This window comes from Solanum stenotomum, unplaced genomic scaffold, assembly GCF_019186545.1.
Source record: "Solanum stenotomum isolate F172 unplaced genomic scaffold, ASM1918654v1 scaffold798, whole genome shotgun sequence".
Lineage (NCBI taxonomy): Eukaryota > Viridiplantae > Streptophyta > Magnoliopsida > Solanales > Solanaceae > Solanum > Solanum stenotomum.
Genome location: NW_026036956.1, coordinates 56,265 through 77,237, shown reverse-complemented (window position 1 = coordinate 77,237; position 20,973 = coordinate 56,265). Strand labels below are relative to the sequence as shown.

General features: G+C 30.7%; 1 protein-coding gene across 1 annotated transcript; it reads right to left on the bottom strand.

Annotated features, from left to right (window-relative positions):
* Window positions 1–13,311: 13,311 nt before the first annotated feature.
* LOC125853048 (receptor kinase-like protein Xa21) lies at window positions 13,312–15,509 on the bottom strand. The gene is made up of 3 exons (XM_049532724.1): window positions 14,986–15,509; window positions 13,770–14,254; window positions 13,312–13,661 (listed from the first exon to the last, which is right to left on the bottom strand). The coding sequence occupies exons 1-3, from the start codon at window positions 15,507–15,509 to the stop codon at window positions 13,312–13,314; spliced, it is 1,359 nt and encodes a 452-aa protein (XP_049388681.1).
* Window positions 15,510–20,973: the final 5,464 nt, after the last annotated feature.

Below are 20,973 nucleotides of genomic sequence, written 5' to 3'. Positions count from 1 at the left end.
AAAAAAATGGGTCATTTGGGTGTTGTAATGTATATGTATTGTTGCTATGTAATTGACATGTTGGACACGTATTATTGTTGATGTTCAATATTTTAATTTCCACGTAATTGTATAATTTTGTTCTAGAAGCTAACCAAATTAATTTTTATTTATGGGTAGCAGTGAGATTACTCATATTTTTTTTTCTGTTCGTGCTTAGGGCAATTGAAGCAGATTAATTATCCATAATTAATGAAATTGACAATATTTTGAAAAATTAAAACAAGTAATCTTAACTTTTAGAATATAGTATTAAATTATAGTGAATATATATATAATTTATTTATAGTGAATGTAACAGAGCGACGTATTCAGGATTTTGAAATGATGGGTGCATTATTGCAAAAAAGTTGATCTAAGATATAAATTTGATTGATTGGACATTTAGGTTCTTATTACTGAAAATCATTAAAATTAATATTATAGGTCCAAAACTAATTAAAATGTCAAAAGTGTTACCAAAAACTATTTAGGAGGTGTTATCTAATTTTACAAAGAAAAATAAAACAAGATGAATATAAAATTCAAATTTCTAACCTCACGTAGAGAGGTGCACCCAGTCATCATCGCATTATATGATACTCCGAGTATGGATTCACACATCTATATTTCAATATTTTTCAAAAATATAACACTACTATATATGATCTCGGGAGGGGAGCATGGGTTCACGTGAACCCGGTGACCCCTCCTTGGATACGCTTCTGATGTAACACATATAACTCTATGATTATATCATGGATTGCTTCACCCTTAATTAAAAATCTCAATACTAGATATAGAGAAAATTATGTTGGAATGGTCTAAATTTAGTCAGGGTTATAAAACGGACTCTCAACACCACGTGGGAACCCCTCCAAAAAAAAACTCTATTATTATAATCATATATGATTTTATTTTATTCCAACCTATATCTGTGGAGCAGGCAAGTGCAGAATCTTTTTGGCGTAAAGTAAAGGTGTACAAATATATATTTAAGTGATTCCATATATTGTTATTTTCTTNTTAAAGAATCCAGTAGCTATTCAAATCTGTGTGATTAGGACTTTAACATTACCATGGATCTTTCAAGTATGTCTAATAATTATCTAATGCATGTCTTCTTTGTGATCCATCCTTAATGATCCCTAAATTGTCAAAATATATCGTTACTAGCTCGCTTTGCACCATTAGCTCTATTCTACAGAGATATATAGACCATGATCCATGATTGTAGAGTGTTGGGTTAGACTTCTTAGTCACCATTTGACCCCCTAAAAGACTTTAAGAATGGTAAAGGTTATTTATTGAGATGTATTTTTATTTTTAGCTTAAAGATCCTAAAATATTTATGTACTTCCTCTGTGTTCTCCTACTGTTTTGAAATCTCCATATGGCACTGACTTTGTTTAGATAGCCTTAAGAGATTAATGTTATTATCCTTAGTATTTTAATATGATTAAATCATTACTGATGCATTTATCACAGTGATGTATCCACTATTTTGTTTAGAAGTGACTGTTGATTTTATTGTATATGAGGAAAACATTTATTTTATCTTGTTTTGTTAGTTCATTCTCGCCACTAATTTCTTACTTCTCTTATGCATGAACTCCCTTTGAACGAGTCCAATGGACTCCGTCTTCACCCTTTCCTTCATCTTCGAGTCAATCTTCGTCAAGTCGTTAAAAGGGAAGCAAGCATTTGGGTTAAAACCCAAGTCACACAATGCTAAATTGCAGCAGCCTCAAAGGGCTGGAAACCCAGATACAAGCCTCCAAAAGTCCTAAGATGGACAATATACATTCAATATACGCTATATGCAGCTGTATACACTTATATACAGGTCAAAAACGTAAAAATGCAGGGCTAAGGTGAAATATAGGTGTTTGGAAGCAGGAGATACACGGAAAGAGCTAATATACATGCCGATATACACTGATATACATCAGCTGTATACCAAAAACGGGATTGGGTTGAAATCCAAAAACTTGCAGCCAAGTTGGCCCAAAAAGGGGCCCAATTTCCTTATCTCTTTTACTCTCCTAATTGTTTTGATTATGTCTAACTAATTTTATTTAACTCTAACTTTAGAATTATTAATTAACTTAATTGAATTCCCCAAAAGACGAACTATTTCTCTGTGTTGTTTTGTTTCTAACAAATCTTATTTTATCAACTCTTGTATTTTCATTTATATTCTTTAGTCAAAACTTTTTATTAGTTTAAAATAGTTTTTTCATAAACCAAAAAAAATGACTCAAATAAAAAAATCAACTAATTTAGTTTCGTTAAAATTCTTATTACTTGTCTCTAATTCAAATGTTTCAATTAAGGTCTCATTTTTTTTAAAAAATAAAATCGCTCTTTGTTTGACTACTTTCTCAAAGTTAATCTAATAGTGTAAATAAATAAAATTTACTTACTTAGTCAATTTATCAAAAAGGTTAGTCAATTAATTTAAAATGATTCTCATATTATTTCAAAATGAATTAAATAAATTCTAGTCAATCTAGCTTCTTTGTAAAATTTTATTCACTTGCATTTTAATCCAAATGTTTCATTTTAAGGTTCCTTTCTAAAAATAAAAAATAAAATAAAATAAGATTTGTCATTTAGTTAATCATTTTCTCAAAGTTAATATCGTAAGGTATTCTTTTTATCATTATTAATAGTCAAAATATATTTTAGTCAAGTCGCAGGTCAACCGCATGTTAGCGGGCACTTCGAATGCTTAAACCCTTCTCGAAGTGTAAATTGAACCCCGAACCTTCTTTGGTATTTTCAAATGATTTTTTCTGTTCAAATCTTTGAAAATTATAAGTTTTCTTAATTTCTTTAAAAAATTAAGTGGCGACTCTTTTCTAAGTATTTTTCTTAAATTGTTTTATACTTAGAACATTTCAAAAAGTGATTTTCTGAATACAGTAAAATTACGACACAACAACAATCTTCCTCTTTCATGAATTAGCTCTTAGAGTTGGGTTAAATCTAAAACTCATCTCTTTAGAACTTCATTTTTAACTGATACCCATTTTCATTAAATGCTTTAACAATTATAATAAACTTTCTTGAGATAATTAATGTAAAAGAGAACCATAGATAATGTGTTAAAAGATTAACATAAATCATTTGGCAAGATATATATTGTTCTACTTTCTGTTGTATATTCTTAAACCTTTGGTATATATTTATAGTGTTTGCCTGTCTTATCATCTCCCATATATGTCCTTATATCCATTTATAAATAAATTAATCTATGATTACCCAAATGAATCTTGAATATATATAATATATAAGGGGAGCTTATTCTTTGCTTCATATAAAAAAAAAATGCTAAAAGTAATGTGCTACGTATTATAATAAATGGAATATAAATTTTGAATCCAAAAATTAAATCAAATAAGCTTTAATAGAATTTCGAACTTGAATATATTATATTCAAATTCTGAATTCACATATGAGTCAAATTGCAACGATGAGATATTGAATATGGAAATCGGGATAGAGCTGATAGTCTGGTTTCTCTCCACGCCTAACTCCATCAAATTAACAAGATTTCCGATTTCTTGTGGAATTATCCCTGCATTTACTGTGTAATAAAAAAAGATCTAAGGTAATTAGATACAATAGTACTAGCGTTCATCATATCATATCTCATCTCATATATATATATATATCATCATCATCATATCATATCATATCTATCTATACTACCTTAAAAGCATGAACTCCCTAACTTGAATGTTAAATTACTATAATACCCCCAACTTAAAACACACAATTAAGTATATAATCTATATTTTATAATATATTTATTTAATTGTTCTTAACTATATTAAAAGCCGACACCTTTTCACATTGATGGGTAGTGACTTTTTTGAATTGTTGTGACTTTTTAATACAATCATGACTTTTTCGATGAGTTATGACATTTTTGAAAAGTTGTGATTTTTTTGAAGGTTGTGACTTATCTGATAAGGCACGATAAACACATTTTCATACTATAATATGTTGTCTATAAATAGAGGGGTTTTACTCCCACTTTTTAACTACACTTTTGTAAGTTTTGTATTCTTCTTTTTATAACAAGAAAGATTGTGAGAGTTGTTCAATTATGCAATTACAATATTTTTTGTGGGTAAATAAGATAGATCAACAAAAATTTATGCGAAAAGGAGAATGTAATAACTCAACTTCAAACGAGAAGACTATCTAGATAATTAAAATGTACTCATTTTCATAGCCATAAATATACTTTTTCAGCAACATCTACATGACAAGAAGTTCAATGATTTTCTATTTGCACAAACTACAACTTAGTGTTCAAGCTGTGAAAAGTCTCAAATTGTTGACGAAAAAGGATTTGATCAAATAAATGTTTGAAGAGTCCAAACTAGAAGTAATAAGTACTCCTTTGTTTCCAATTATTTGTCGTACTTTTATTTTTATTCAGTTTAATATAGAATGATCTTTTTTCAAGGGTGGAGTGGGGGAACATCTTTAAGACCACAAAGTTAAAAGACATCTTTATATATTCTATATATCCTTAAATTAAAAGTCTTCTTTATTTTTTAAAATTTCATATCAAATTAAAATTAGACAAATCTCTATCTTTCGTTTTGAATTAAAATTGGCTAACATCACTCAAGGTAACCTTTCTATTGTCGAGTATTTTTTTGAAGATTAAGAACTTATGTTTTGAGATATCTTTATTAAATCCGGAAGAACGTATTTCTGAAGCACGAATGAGAAGAATTGCCATTCGTGGTTTGAAACCTGAATATATTACATTTGTGACGTCAATTCAAGGATGGGCTCAACAGCCATCCTTGGAGGAATTTGAAAATTTGTTGTCGTCACAGGAATTATTAGCCAAGTAGTTGGCTAGTGTACTTGTCAAAGAAGGAGAAGAAAATGCTCTTGTCGCCAACAAGAGGAACTTTAAAGGAAAAACAAGAGATGTGCCACACTCTCGATCCTGAGGTGGTTCACGCTCACCTGTAGAGAAGGAAGAGTCTTCTAACTATTATGGTAAGAAGCCTCTCAGATATTATCGTTGTGGTGAAGTAGGGCACATAAAAAGATATTGCCGAGCCAAGGAGAGCAATATGGCTCAAAAAGTTGTTGAAGAAGAAGAAAAAGAGTGGGGAAATTGTTTAGTAGCTGAGGCTCGAGCAATAAATGCCATGATTTCCATTAATATTGAAAGAGACTGGATTGAGGATATAGAATATAATATAGTCAATCACGTGGAGAAGCAAGAAACTGATGTTGTCGGCATGAAGCAAGAAACTTTTGAGGATGCTCCCATTGGTGATACGGTAGATGCTATTGAAGAAACCATAAAAGAAGATCCTGAAAAGGAAATATCTGAAACTACATGTGCTAGTGGCGACCTTTACAAAGAAAGCTTTGGGGGAGATGTATTAGAAGCCGAAGTATCTTGTCAATCAATTGAAACATCAAGATCAACTAATGACTTNGCTGCTATTGAAGAAACCATAAAAGAAGATCCTGAAAAGGAAATATCTGAAACTACATGTGCTAGTGGCGACCTTTACAAAGAAAGCTTTGGGGGAGATGTATTAGAAGCAGAAGTATCTTGTCAATCATTTGAAACATCAAGATCAACTAATGACTCAGAGAAAATTCTAAAAGCAGATGGAGAAAGTAGAGATCAAATAGAGAAAGAAGCTGATATTGAAGTCTCAAAGACAAACGATATGATTTTTGAAAGCTCTGAGGCTGCCAACAAATCTATGGAGGTGATGATAAGAGATTATGGAAGTGGATCCTATGTTGGTGTTGACACTTCATAGGAAAGTGATGTCGAAAAGTTAAGAGAAAGGGGGAGTTTAGAAACTCAGCAAGGAGATAATTTACATGGACCATTCGATAACGGAAAATCATTATCATTTGAAGAAGCAAGAGGAGTCCAGAAGAAAATATTGAGATTTTCACCAAGACATAGCTCAAAGCTTCGTTTGAGTTCTTCCGTGACAAGTGTGAGATAATTTTCAAAAAATCACTTTAAGGGGGAGTGTGAAAAAGTTAAAGTTGATTTTTTGGGAATATGATAGATTGTTCTAGTAATGTTTCTAGAATAGTATAGGATAATATCTAGGATAATTATCTTAAAAAATATCTAAATATCTAGAAGATAAAGTTTGCTAGAATTTTCTTTGTAGAAGTATCTAGAAGAATTTCTAGAACCATCCATGAACAAGTATAAATATGGGTGGTCTTGTACATTTGTAAGCAACCCAAAAAGCAACCTAAGAACAAACCAAAATAAAAGAGTCTTCTTCTATAAACAAGTTCTCCTTTCTAGCTTCCTCTTCTTTAGTTGAATCTTCCGATCTTACTTAACGATCTTGGGCTAATAAAAGGGTTTTCCGATTATACCTTTCTTCTTCTATTCTCTACATGAATTTGTTGAAACTTAACTTAAGAAACTTAAGCCGATGCAAGTGTACCATTTCTTGAGGCAAATTTCCATGGAAATTGCTCCTTCTCAAGTCAAGAGAAACAAGGAATGTGAGGCTTCCAAAATCACGGGGAATCTTGCCTGTAAGAGTCATGTTGGAAAGATTCAAGGACTTCACTCTCTGGTGACGATAGTCACAAGCGACTCCTACCCAATGACAATCAGAAATATTGAGAAACCAACTTTCATCCAAGTAATGAAAGGGGTTGGAACTAATTTGGGATTTCAAAGAGAGAAGAGTTAATTGATCCGTAGAAACATTGGTACGAATAATCATGGCTGAAGTAGGCATAACATAGTGATACAACAAGAGTAATGTTAAGAGAAAAGATCTCAAGGCCTTCTCCATATTTGTAGGAAAAATGGTACGACTATAAGGAGACTTTTCTTTCGAATCTGTTTTTAAAAGGAAAAGGAAAAACATATCAGTATTAATGTGTCTTTTTTTTATGTTGTAGTCAATTAGATATCCAAAGTGTTGAAACCACTCATTTTAGATAAGTAGATAAATTTTTCAAGTTATGTGGTGATGCCATCCTCGTTACATATATATATGTTAAATTATTTTAGCATATCTTTCCTTTATCTTCTTGTTGTTTTCACTTTGTTGAGGAAGTGGACAAAAAAAAACCTGTGAAGTATGCCAAGTCTTGCTTTCATTAAAGTTGTGCTACATTACTACATCCAATTTTCTTTTAGAAAATCTTCAAAATATATCATATTATCTAGGGTGTGCAAAAACCAAAACTGGAAAAAGTGTTATTGGTTTATTGCTTTTGGGTTATCAGGTTATTGGTTTGGTTTTGGTTTTTTTATTGGGTAAATTGAATTTGTGAAACAATACACACTTATTAAGAAAAACATTCAAGGACATAATTTAAACAATACTTTCCACTTTTGTCCTTTGTAAAATCGTAAATGTAAATTTATAAGTTTATCTCCTAGAAAAATATCAAACTTCATTAAGAGAAAGGACAAATATAAAAAAAAAGGGAAAATGCATAAGTACCCTCCCAACCTATACCCAAAATCCCAGAGATACACCTAACCTTTAGTAAGGTCCTATTACCCCCCCGAACTTATTTTATATGTAATATTCTACCCCTTTTTGGCCTACGTGGCACTATCTTGTGGGCCCAGCGCCTGTTGACATTTTTTCAAGGATAGTGCCACGTAGGCCTAAAAGGGGTAGAATATTATAGATAAATTAAGTTCGAGGGGGTAATAGGACCTTAGTAAAGGTTAGGTGTGTCTCTGGGATTTCGAGCATAGGCTGAGGGGGTACTTATGCATTTTCCCTAAAAAAAATTCAAACATCCCTCTTAAACTTTGAACAATCAAAAAAGCTCCAAAAAATCAGTTAAATAGTTCAAGGGAAATGGTAGAAAATAGCACAAGAAAAATATAATCGGGAAATCCTTCTGCTAGCCCAAGATCGTTCACTAAAATCAAAGATTCAACCTAAAGAAGAGGAAACTAGAAAGGAGAACTTTGTTTATGGAAGAAGTCTCTTGAATTGTCTTTGTTTTTGGGTTGTTCATGATTCTAGATACTAAAGATCTAGACTATTCTAATCGTTTCTACAAATAGCTATCTTAAATATCTAATACTCTAGACTATCTATATTTTTCTTAAGTACAAATATCAAAGACATTTTACTCTATGAAATTCTAGAAAGTCCTACTAAATATCTAAGATATTTTTTGTACCTCCAAAAAATCAACTTTAATTTTTCACAGAAACCTCTGGTCATCTTCACGAAAGAAGAACATGGCATCCTCACAGAGACCTGCAGATGGACCATTATTGGCAAATTCCCAAGGACACGACCTGCAATTGACATCATCAGAGCAGAATTCAACAGTAAAATTCAATTGAAAGGTACAATCAATATTGGGGCTTTTGATCCTCAAAATTCTAGGTTAGCGACATCAAGTGTTGATAACTAACACATTTTAAATTTATTTTTTTTACATTTTGGTGAATTTTTAATACAAATATTAAATTTCAACTAAAGTTATTAAGTTCAGTCGAATCGATATACTAAAGTCTAGACACAAATGTGTGTTTTGCTTGTGTGGGCACGTCTAGAATTCAACTTCTTGCCATTCTCGTGGTGTATCTTGCAGTATCGAAAATGCATAATACATTAAACATGTAGGGATGTCAACGGGGTAGTGCGGGGCGGTTACGGGGTAAATCCGCATAAATCCACTAAGATTTTAACCCGCCCCGCTCCGTCCCACATAGCACAATTTGTTGTTTCCAACCCACCCCACCCCGTCCTGCATAAACCCGCTTTGCCCCGCCCCGCGAAATTTATAAGAATTTTCAAATACTAGAAACAATAATTTTTTAACCAAAAGAGTCAGATTTTGTTGACTGCTTATTTTTTGTTGACCTGCTAAATGAATATGTTAATAACTTTGTTCTGATAGTTAAAATTTGTTGAATTTGAGGTAATAAACAAAATATTAAATGCAACAGTGATGTAGTATGGTTTTAATACTTTTTTTTTTTTTTGTCCATTAAAACTGTTATACTCCATTTTAACCGGGTCAAAATAGTGTACAACATTTGGTGCTTCCTAAGTTAATTACTAAGTCAAGAAATCGCCACCTAATTAATTACGGTGAATTAGGGCACCTAAATTGATTAAAGGTATTGTCTAAAGTTAAACTTCATTGTAAGGCCTACTAAACATGAGATTCTAGGTAAGGGTTCAATTAATCTAAAGGGAGGGGTTAGTGATAAGTTCTTATGTTCCTTGATGTTTTGATGATCTCCTCACAAGTGCATGGACCTGGTCCTCTGCAGAGTATGAATACTCGTCCAATGGTCAAAGTGTTGTACAGCTGGAAAGCTGTCTGCCTTAGAAAGTTGGTGAAGCTGCAGAGTACTCCACCAATCAGAAGCGACGAGGTTGCTTGTTCATTGGATAATAACTTTTCATGTCTAAATATATCCAAGGAAAAACAACAAACTAATTCATTCATTCAAAAGGTGAGAGCCAACGCGTATTCTCAAGAACTTCTAAGAGAAGTTTGCAAGGGACCTGGTCCCTGCAAGACTGCGATGTGAAAGGACGACAAGACAGCTGTCAGAAAAGCTATCACTTCTGATGTGGTAGGTGCACGTCCTTCCAGAGAGGCAGACTCTTAGCCAATGGGCGGTCCCAAGGAGTTTGTGTTCATTTTAATATAGTCTCTTCCAACAAAACACAAACTCAAGATTTGGCAAACAAAATTTGAATTTTCTCTCAAAATTCATAAGCTTGGAAAGAAGGCCATCTTCAAGGAAGGACATTGCTCAACTCAACAAAGGGACTTGATAGAGTAAAGAAGAGTCTTTGTTGTACTTATAGCTTTGTGTCTCATGTGCTTACATTGTAAATCTGATCCTAATCTATAAAGGATTCAGTTCTTGTTTCGGTTTCTAAAAGTCTAAGTCATCTAGAGTTAGGTGATTTAGTGGGAAACATTGTTGTTGCTTAGTCAAAATCTAAATCGTCCAAAGGGTGGTGGTTTAGTGAGCGGTGTGGTATCCGCTTAGAAAAATCTATATTAATCGTGAGGGTTAGTATAGTGGGTAGTGTTGTATCTGCTCTGGCTCAGCTAAGTGATAGGAGATATTGCTTAGTGTGGAGATTAGCAGGCTAATCTCATTTTGTAAACTGGCTTTTACTTTTGCTTGAGAAGATTAGTGAAAGCAATTTTTGAAAAGTCCTGGCAGGTCAGGTCGTGGTTTACTCCCTTGAGCAAGAAGGTTTCCACGTAAAACACTTGTGCAATCGTTACTTTCAATATTTATTTTACTGTCTGTTAGTGTAACTGTGTTGAGGACTTGAACCCATCGATAGTCGTGGACGCATACATTCCAACAGTTAGGCATCCTTTAAGATCCATTAAAAATGGTTAACAGACCGAACTTAAATTAATTAATTAGGCTAAGTGTCAAAACAAGTGATAAAGGATAAAATAATTGACTAATTTAAAATAAGAAGATAAAGTAGTGTTTAAAAGCGTAAAGTAGTAGTTTTACATATTTGAAAGAAATTTGTTGTTGTTGAAAAGATCTTTATTTTTTGAGAGAACAAATATATCATCAAAGTGAGTATGGCAAATTGAATTAAAACACCTTATGGACTTATTACAGTTTGCAAACAAATTGTTATTTTTAATAATATAAGGCTCCAAGATTGACTCAAAACTAACTTAGGAAATATATTCAACTCTAAGTTTGACCGCATTAGTAACTAAATGTTTTCCAAATTATTTTTTAACAAAGATCAGTTTAACTTCTAAGTATGTCAAACAAAGTTACCAAAACAAACACACAAGTATTCATAGCAAATAACATAAAGAAAGTTAGGAATAAGCAACTAAAAGAAGAGTAAAGTCGATTGAGCGCTTGTGACTTTCTCTTGTTTTTCTTCTTGATGGAGTTTCTAGGGAGCAAGAAACACAGATGAAAATGTATATGCAAATTTTGAGTCTTGTAGTGACGTCGAGTCGTAAAGTAAGACTCTTCGACTCCGGTGTACATGTCAAACAAAGAAAAGGAGATGACAATTAGTAAAAGAAAGTAGCTTTTAATATGAAGATGCAAAATAAATACATTAGAATGTAACCCATAAGATGGCAAACAACACAAAATAGAATTTCAAATAACAAATTCAAATCTAGAGAAATTATCACTATCAAACAGAATTAAAAGGGCAGTGCACTGAACTTGAAACAATAAGATATATCAACACAAGTTTAGAGAGATTTTTAAATAGCATCATTTCATGAAATATCGGAAACGTACAAATTTGCATATTAGTGTTAGTGTAAACTTGTTTTATTCTAATGTAAATACATAACAAATGTTGCTTCTTGCTTTCATAATGTTAAGACAAATATACAGCAATAATCATATTTTACATTACTCTACTAGACAAGTTATGGACAGAATATACTTTTAACCTTAAAATCAGATTTTAGTCATTTGGAGTGACGTATATTTTGATATGGTCATAGCACTTTTAGGAGCCTCTGAATAACATTATTAACTAATGTTTAACATGCTCAAGCAGAGACAAGTAAAATGAACTTCAATAAACATGTATTTACAGAGGCAGAATATATCTATCATAAGAATAAAATATTTGTAACAAGAGGTAGTCCTTGAACCATGATTTCTTACTTAAAACCAAGTATTCATATCACATTAACAACAAGAGAAAATATAATAGATTAAAGTTTGAGAGAAACTAACCGTTTGTGGGGCAGTGAACTAGGACGCCGGTCCAGAATCTACGCTCGTTCCCCCAACAAAGTCGAACAAAACAGAAGGTAAAGTAGGAGATATTGAAATGTAAAAGGATGGTGTTCTTTGAAGTGTTCAAGTCTTTTCGTGATTTATTTTGCAAGTCAAAACTCTCCTATTTCAAAGCCAAAAACTCCCCTCTTCAAAGGCTAACAGAAGCAATTATTTATAGAATAGGCTTTAATATTTCGGTTTTCATTTGGGCGGGATTTCATCTTTGATTTTTGAATTCATGGTCAAAGAGAGTCGTTTGAAATCAAACGTTGAGTTTTTGGATGGATGCGTCCTCCACGTGATTGAGATAAGGAAACAAACATAGAGACAAAAACTAAACATGAGAAAGGAATGGACAGCTTCTGTTCATGGTTGATACTCTTTTGTTTTGCTGAAAAAAAGAGGCGTGGGAATGAGCTGTTGTTTGAGAATTTCGAATTAAGGTTGAAGGTGTGAAGGGTATTTTTGGATTATTGATGAATTATATGGGCTGACTGATTATTTGGATTAATGGGTAGATGGGCTGAATGACTAAAACGTTTCTTGGACCAAAATAATCCGATTGCTGGGTTTTGGATTTGTTGGCCTTTTCCCATTTCTTTTTAAATCATTTTGGGCTTCTAACTTATAACTAATATAATTTATATTATGTAAAAAAGTTTAGTAAGTAAGAAACTTGAAATAAATTAATGACAATCTATTTTAAAGAAGACGACAATAAAGTAATAATAGTAATGTCGAAAATAAAATATATAATTTTAAAATAGTGAAAATGATAATACAAAGATGATAATCATAAAAATAATAAAAACTAAGAGTAATATAGATAATTACGATAGCAGTGGAGATAAATGGAAAATAATAGCGAATTGAAGCTCAACGAAATAAATTAGAAGAAAGGAGGGACAAAATTTGGTGTCAACAAAAACAATTTTTCATTCGAAGAAAAAAGAAAATCTCAAACTAATGCAAAACTGGTATGAAAGCCAAGTCACTGAAACACACCTAGTAAACAATTGTAGTATATATTAACTAGTATCTGGACATGTGCTTTGTACGTGTATTTCATAAAAGTAGTACAAACATATGAATCAGACATAAAATATGATAAATGAGAGGATTTTAAGCTTCAAATAACAAAACAAAATGAAAGTAGAAGAGGCATACCTCTTGAGTTTGTTTCATCTTATGGTGATCAAGGATTACACATTTGCTTAATGTCCATTTATATAAGATATTTAATGACTAAAAGTAAATATAAAATCATTATTGATGGTGTTGGATTATTAAAGGAAAACAGAGGGCCAAAATCGGTTACAATGTCATAAATTCTGACCGTGTACATATTTTAAAAGATTATAAAGAGGAAACAGTGACATTCATTGCAACCAACTAGCATTTCTGAAAAGAGAATCATGCACAAATCAAGTGCTAAAACAAATCAAAAAAAGCAATATCTTTCCATAAAACAAACAATTGATCAATTCGGACCAAGAGATTCAGAGAACATGCTCAACGTGCAAGAGTTGAATCTTGATCTTCTGGAGCATCCCTACAACATCTTTCATGTTTGTCCTTCTTGCTGGAGATTCAGCACAACAATCTAATGCAACTTTCATGATTGATGCAACAACATCTAGCTTCTTCTGTAAGCGATTATCCAATGGTGTTACCAAGTTGGCAACTATAACATCCTTTACTGCCTCTGGAAGTGAATAACTCACCCATTGCTTCAAATTAAGATCTCCCTCAAAATCACTAGGCTTTGTCCTAGTAAATGTTTCCAGCAACATAATCTCGTAACTATAGACATCGCATTTTACTGACAACAGTCCATCCAATCCATACTCTACAGTCAAACAATTCATTTAAAGATGCAGTATACTTTCTTGATTGGAAAAAAAAAAGAATAAGAGGAAAAATCAATGTTCAAATTAGCAAAAACAAAGAGACGTACCCGGTGCAATATAACCAAATGTTGCTAAGGTTTTTGTGTATAAATCACTCTCATCTTCACCAAGCAGTTTTGAAATACCAAAGTGGCTTAGGTGGGCAACCATATCCTCATCCAGCAAGACGTTACTAGGTTTTATATCACAATGAATCACGGGATAGGAGCATCCATGATGGAGATATTCCAACGAACATGCCACATCTATCATAATGCTTAGTCTCTGCCTGATGTCTAGGAAGTAGTCGTGGGAATACAAATACTTATCAAGACTTCCATTAGGCATATACTCAAGCACTAAAGCCTTAAAATCAAGGTTGGAACAACTAGTGATGACTTTTACGAGATTCCTATGGTGAAGGCTACGCAAAACTTCACATTCTGTATCGAAACTCTTGAATGCCACTTCCAGTTGCAGATTGAACACTTTTACTGCAATGGCAGTCCCACTCCTGAGAACGCCTTTGTAAACAGAGCCAAAACTTCCAGAACTAATCAGATTAGTACTCTGATTACAAAGGCTCTGTTTACAAAGGCGTTCTCAGGAGTGGGACTGCCATTGCAGTTAAAGTGTTCAATCTGCAACTGGAAGCGGCATTCAAGAGTTCTGATACAGAATGTGAAGTTTTGCATAGCCTTCACCATAGGAATCTCGTAAAAGTCATCACTAGTTGTTCCAACCTTGATTTTAAGGCTTTAGTGCTTGAGTATATGCCTAATGGAAGTCTTGACAAGTATTTGTATTCCCACAACTACTTCCTAGACATCAGCCAGAGACTAAGCATTATCATAGATGTGGCATGTGCGTTGGAATATCTCCATCATGGATACTCCTCGCCCGTGATTCACTATGATATAAAGTCTAGTAACGTCTTGTTGGATGAGGATATGGTTGCCCACCTAAGTGACTTTGGTATTGCAAAGCTGCTCGGTGAAGATGAGAGTGATTTATACACAAAACCTTAGCAACATTTGGTTATATAGCACCGGGTACATCTTTTTGTTTTTGCTAATTTGAACAATTTGACAAGCTTGTAGGCATATGACCATGAAGCTTGTTTATTGATAAATAAGCTCTTTGAGTATTGGGAGATCACTGCATAAACCATTGGGAAGATCTCCTGATAGGCTATTATATGAAATTGAAATGACTTCAATTCTAGAAATATTGAATATTGTGAATGGTATAGAACCCGTAAGATGATTATTTTCTATGGATAACCAATTCAGGTTGTGAAGATTGCCAATCTCTTCGGGGATGTTTCCTTGAAGTAAATTGGCAGATATTTGTAAAGTCTCCAACCTTGAGGCGTTCGAGAGTGACGGAGGAATGGAACCAGTAAAACTGTTACTCCTTAGGTTTACAACTTGAAGTTGGTGTAAAAACCCAAACCAAGAAGGAATTTCCCCTCTGAAGCTGTTTAAACTTAAATCAAGAAACTTAAGCCGACGCAAATGTGCCATTTCTTGAGGCAAATTTCCATGGAAATGGTTGCTTCCCAAGTCAAGAGAAACAAGAAATGTGAGGTTTCCAAAATCAAGGGGAATTCTGCCTGTAAGAGCCAAGTTGAAAAGCTTTAACGACTTCACTCGCTGGTGACGAGAACCACAAATGACTCCAACCCAACGGCAAACAGAAATAGCAGGAGACCAACTTTCATTCAAGAAGTGAAAGGGGTCAGAACTAATTTGGGATTTAAAAGAGAGAAGAGCTAATTGATCAGTCGTAATGTTGGTTTGGGCCATAACATAGTGAAGCAACAAGAGTATTGTTAAGAATAAAATAGTGAAGGCTTTCTCCATTAGTGCAAATATTAGTACTAGTAACCTGTGGTTTTGAGACTTTGAATAGCAATAAGATCTCTTTTTAGGAGATTTTTCCATTCAACCAAGTCTTTCACATCTCAATCATAATTGTCAAATATGGTGGCAAAAAATTCCTCTAATCAGCCAAAGACATGGCAAGTCAACCAAGTCTTGCTTTATTTATTGTGTGCTTAATTCTTTGTAAATAGTCTTGCTTTCATATTCTCTAGAATTGTGTGATGAAAAGTAGTGCCACAGTTACTAACTTATACTGTTCTTTTTTCTCAGGTAATAAGCAACTCTCTAGCTCTTATGCTAAACACCTTCAAGGACTATGAACACATCTCTGGTCAACTAGTGAACATAAATAAATCTTGCTATTTGGTGGCTCCAAACACATGCTGATAGAAATTGAGGAATTAAATCAATCCATTGGCGTAACTGATAAAGTTGATGATTGTTGACACCTAATTTTGGACCTCCACAATATAGATTAATCACTGAACTTCTTAAATTCCAAACGATTTGAAATAATTAGTTTTTATAAAGTTCAAAATATTTTCAAGTTACTTTTAGTTAGTTTTATCATTTTTAAAATTTTTAACTAATATATATGTTTTATATAATTTTGTATATAATTAGTATAGTTTATGAATATTCGAAAACCATCTCAAAAAGATTTTGTTAAATATTTGGTTAATTAGTTTAGTTATATAATAGTTTATATTTTAAATTATTTTATTTAGTTTATAATTTTTAAGTAATATATATGTTTTATATAATTTTGTATATAATTAGTATAGTTTATGAATATTCGAAAACCGTCTCAAAAAGATTTTGTTAAATATTTGGTTAACTAGTTTAGTTATATAATAGTTTATATTTTAAATTATTTTATTTTATTTATAATTAAGTTAATTATTTTATTTCGTTAAGAGTAAGAAGCTCATTAATTAATTTATATTAATTCGTCCTATTTAATTACTAGCCAAATTTACTAAATAAATTCAATTTGGCTACAATTTAAATTCATTTGGTCATTACTTTAATGGATAAGTTAGCTAACTAGTCAAAATCTCTGACATAATTATTAAAAACATCTACACTTTAAAATAATTATTAAAAATGTCAAAATGTCAATATTTTAGCAAAGAAAGTGTATCCTAATATAATTCATTTACCTTCCTTTTATTTCTCAAATTTGCCCCATTTTGTTACTTCATTACGTGTGAAAGTTAAAAACAAAGACCCCATTACCACTTTTCTCTCTCTAAATTTTTTACTCAAAGTCTATCCTTTCTCTTTTTCTCTCTCTCACAATTTCTTCCATTATTCCATATCCTCAACTAACTTAAACCTTGCCTTTTCTAAATCAAATTCCTCCATTTTTCTAAGAAATCTCAGATATCATTCACAAGATTTTCAACCTTTGTCAAAGTGAATCCAACTGATTTGCGATTGTTTCTATTAGGGAATAAAATTTTGAAATAATCGATTGAGATTTCAAAGTGAATTGGATTGATTTCGTTGAACTTTGAGATTGCCGGTGAAATACAAAAACGATCAGATATTCATTAACTGGTGATTCTTTAATTTGTTTAGAAGTGATTCGAAAATGGCTATTGAAAAAGTGATTCGAAAATGGATTTGGATCGTATTTTGTATTTTGAATCTAAAGATCTTCATAAGTTACTATCTGATTATTCGATTTAAAGGTTAGACAGTCACTGAGGTATTCAATTTGGGAGTTTCGGATCAATATCTCATCTAAGACACTTTGTTGGACGACATCAACAATTCTAGTTATCTTTTCAAGGAATTGAAGTATTTTTGCATCTTTCTCACATGCAGAAGGACCCAAAGGAAATGCAAGTACAGAATCATCAGTCATATTTCAAAATTAAAAAATAGTTGTTGACTTTTTTTTATATGTTGGATGCTTGGAATATAAAGTAATTTGGAATATGATTTAGTAGATGTTCTATAAATTAAACTTTGAATATAATATATTTTTGGAATACATAACAGATAAGAAATATATATTTTTTAAATACAAATTGTGATTGTAAATTTGTACGTTTTTGATGACTGGAATACAAATTTTGTTGGAATTTTAAGAAAGAATATACGTTTTTGAAAAATTTACAAATCAATGTTGTATCTTTTCTGAATGAACACGAGTTTTAAGTATATGGATGCAAATATGTTTCTTAATAACTACAAATAAATTTGGTATACCTATTCGAATGAATACAAACTACTAAAGAAATACAAATGTCATTTTACAAATCCAAACATGAAAACCACAATGAATACAAATACACATATCATGATTCATTAATATTGGAATAAATACAATCAATTACTTTTGAAATTGTAACTGATGAGAATTTTAAGTGATACGTTCCTTTTTAAAAAAATATTTTATCCATGATTTTCTCTTTTCTATTATTAAATAACTAGTATACGTACCCGCGCGTTGAGCGGTTAATTGATATGTGTAATCATAAATATTGATTTATTGATAATTTTAAATTTTGATTTATTATAAAGATAATATTGTTGAGAGAATGTTAATTTGCAACTTGATAATGCTATAATAGAATATTTGTGTAACTAAATCAACATATAAGCTTAGTTCATTGTCTAAATTTGACAATAGTAATATAATGTTAATTTTCTATTACCATTGCAATCGAAGAAATAGAGACAAATTTGAGAAGTTCTTTAGCATTATCAACAAATAATAACCGAGCACTTGATTTTGAGATTTTTTTCATTTTATCAACAAATAATAATCTTATATATATTATAAGATTCTATAACTATGAAAAATAATTGTACTACGTAGATTACATGAATAATTGGTACATTATACATGTAATCTAAATATAATAAATTAAACCTCCATAATTCAAGAGAAAAAAGCTTCACAAAATAAGTAACTACAATAAAACTAATGTATCAAATTTAGACTCACCCAACTAATAAAAATAAGTAACTACAATAACACTAAAAATATATATCTCAATTTAAAAATAAATAAATCAATTTAACCCCATGGGAAATAGAATTGACTGTAATGACCCGAAAGGTCATTTTGGTAATTNTTTAACCCCATGGGAAATAGAATTGACCTTGTAATTGTTATATTGAAGTACTTGCTAATTTCCTATAAAATAGATTTAAGAAAAGTGTGATTTAATTTTTCAGTGAAATTCTTTAATTTTGAGTTTGTAATGTTTTATTTTTCAATTTACAAATTAAAATACTTTGAATTATGAATTTTTATGCAAAAACAGAAGTATTTCTTTTTTTGGATTTTCGATTTATCCATATAAAATACTTTGAATTATGAAATTTTTTAAAGGAAAAAGAAGTATTCAAATGAAAATAAATATGAGTAGGAAAGTATGGCACAAATTTAGGCTTGTTTTATTTTTAAAATTTAAATACTACTTTCAGTTATTGTTTGGAATTATTTTAATATTCAATTCAATATTGATCTAAGATATTTCAATTTTGTTGATAATTATTTTTATATTTTGTGCAATAACAATTAAATATTTTATATGGATAAATAAAATTTGAATTTGAATTTTATATGATTTTTATTCAATATTTTAATATTTTGGTCTATTATTTTCCTTTAATACAATATAGTTAATTTTTTCTAGTAAAATTTTCGTTTGTTTTAAACTACCATTAGATTGTAGGATTTTTTTTTTATCATTTAAATCTACTAACAAAATTCGTATACTTTTTTAAAAATAATTATATTTACACAAATTATAAATTGACATAACTAATAAAAAAAAAGTAACTAACTGAATAACATTAAAAATATATCTCGTTTAAAGATTAATAAATCAATTTAACCCTTCTGGGAGATAAAATTGACCTTGCAATAGTTATAAAAAAGTAATTTCTCTTTTGATATAAAATAGAGTTTTAAAAAGTGAGATTTAATTTTTTAGTGGTATCATAAGTGTTTTATTTTCATTTGTTAAATTTCGTTTTTGGATTTTCGATTTACAACTTAAAATACTTCGACTTTATGAAATTTTTAAAAGAAAAAAGAAGTATCAAATAAAAATAACTATAAGTAGAAAAGTATGGCACAATTTTCAGTTATTCCGATTTTTCATATTTTGAAATTTTTAGCAACTGTTTGTATACAGAAATTATATAAATATAATAAATTTATTTTATAGTTTAAATAGTTGATATAGTTTTTTTATAAATTCCAAAAATAAAAAGAAAGTAGAGAAGTCCTAAACATACATTGATTTATTGTTTCAAGTTTTAGGACTCCGACATAGAACGATAATGTGTAGTTAGAAATATTTTGATATAATTTCACAAAAACAAGTCTTGTATTTAAAAATTCATTTATTTTAAGAATAGTTTTGAATCATTGCAAAGTAGGTTATTATTGTTGTTAATATATTTAGATTTTAACCTCTTTTCAGATTGAGATGGTAATTGTTATAGAGTGAAATTGATTGTTAACCATTGATATATATGAGATTGGGAATAACCCATGAAGGCCCTCGACTAATGAGTAATGCCGCCACTCCTCTACCTCTATTCATTGTAACAGCTTGCAATATCATCCAGAGGCTCCTAACATAGTGTTTTCTTATCTTATCTTGCTTGGTAGTTTAAACTATACAAAAAATTATCACTTTCTTGCAAATTATTTTCCCTGCAAAGAAACAGAGAAAGAGAACAAAGTCATATTTCTACATATATACATATTGTATATATTTCAAAATTCAGATCAATTCATGTTATTATATCATGGATCTAAGAAGTAGAGTAGTATCTATATCAACCGGCAACATACTTGCAATAAAACAAAAGCTAAACATAATTCCTTCAAAATTTAAATAAGCCTATTGATTAATAGTATAACGTAACACATACTCCTTTTTTATCTTAAACAAAATTAAACATACTCATTTTCATTGATATGAAAAACTATGAACTTATCTTAAAAGAAATATCAATCTATTTCTGAACTCTTTTAAACCAAATGATCTTCTCTTCATACTCATGAACTAATCATAAAAGCAAACTTGAAAAGCAAAAAATGTTACCATGCTTAAGAGAATAAGAATTCTGAAATGAGTACAATTTTTGGGAAGATGTAAATGGTGTAGTTAAGAATGATTTTTGTTATTTAAATGTGTGTTATGTGGTTAACTATTTTGTAGGAATAAAATTAGTTATTTATCTTTTGAAATTAAAATTTAAAATTAAAATTAATCACTCAAATTTCAAAAACTTATCCGTTTGGATATTGATTTGGATAACTATCATCTTCAAAAAAATTCAAAAATGAAGTAAAAAAAGGAAACCAAAGATGGAGTTACGTAATTTTTTATTTTATTTTATTTTA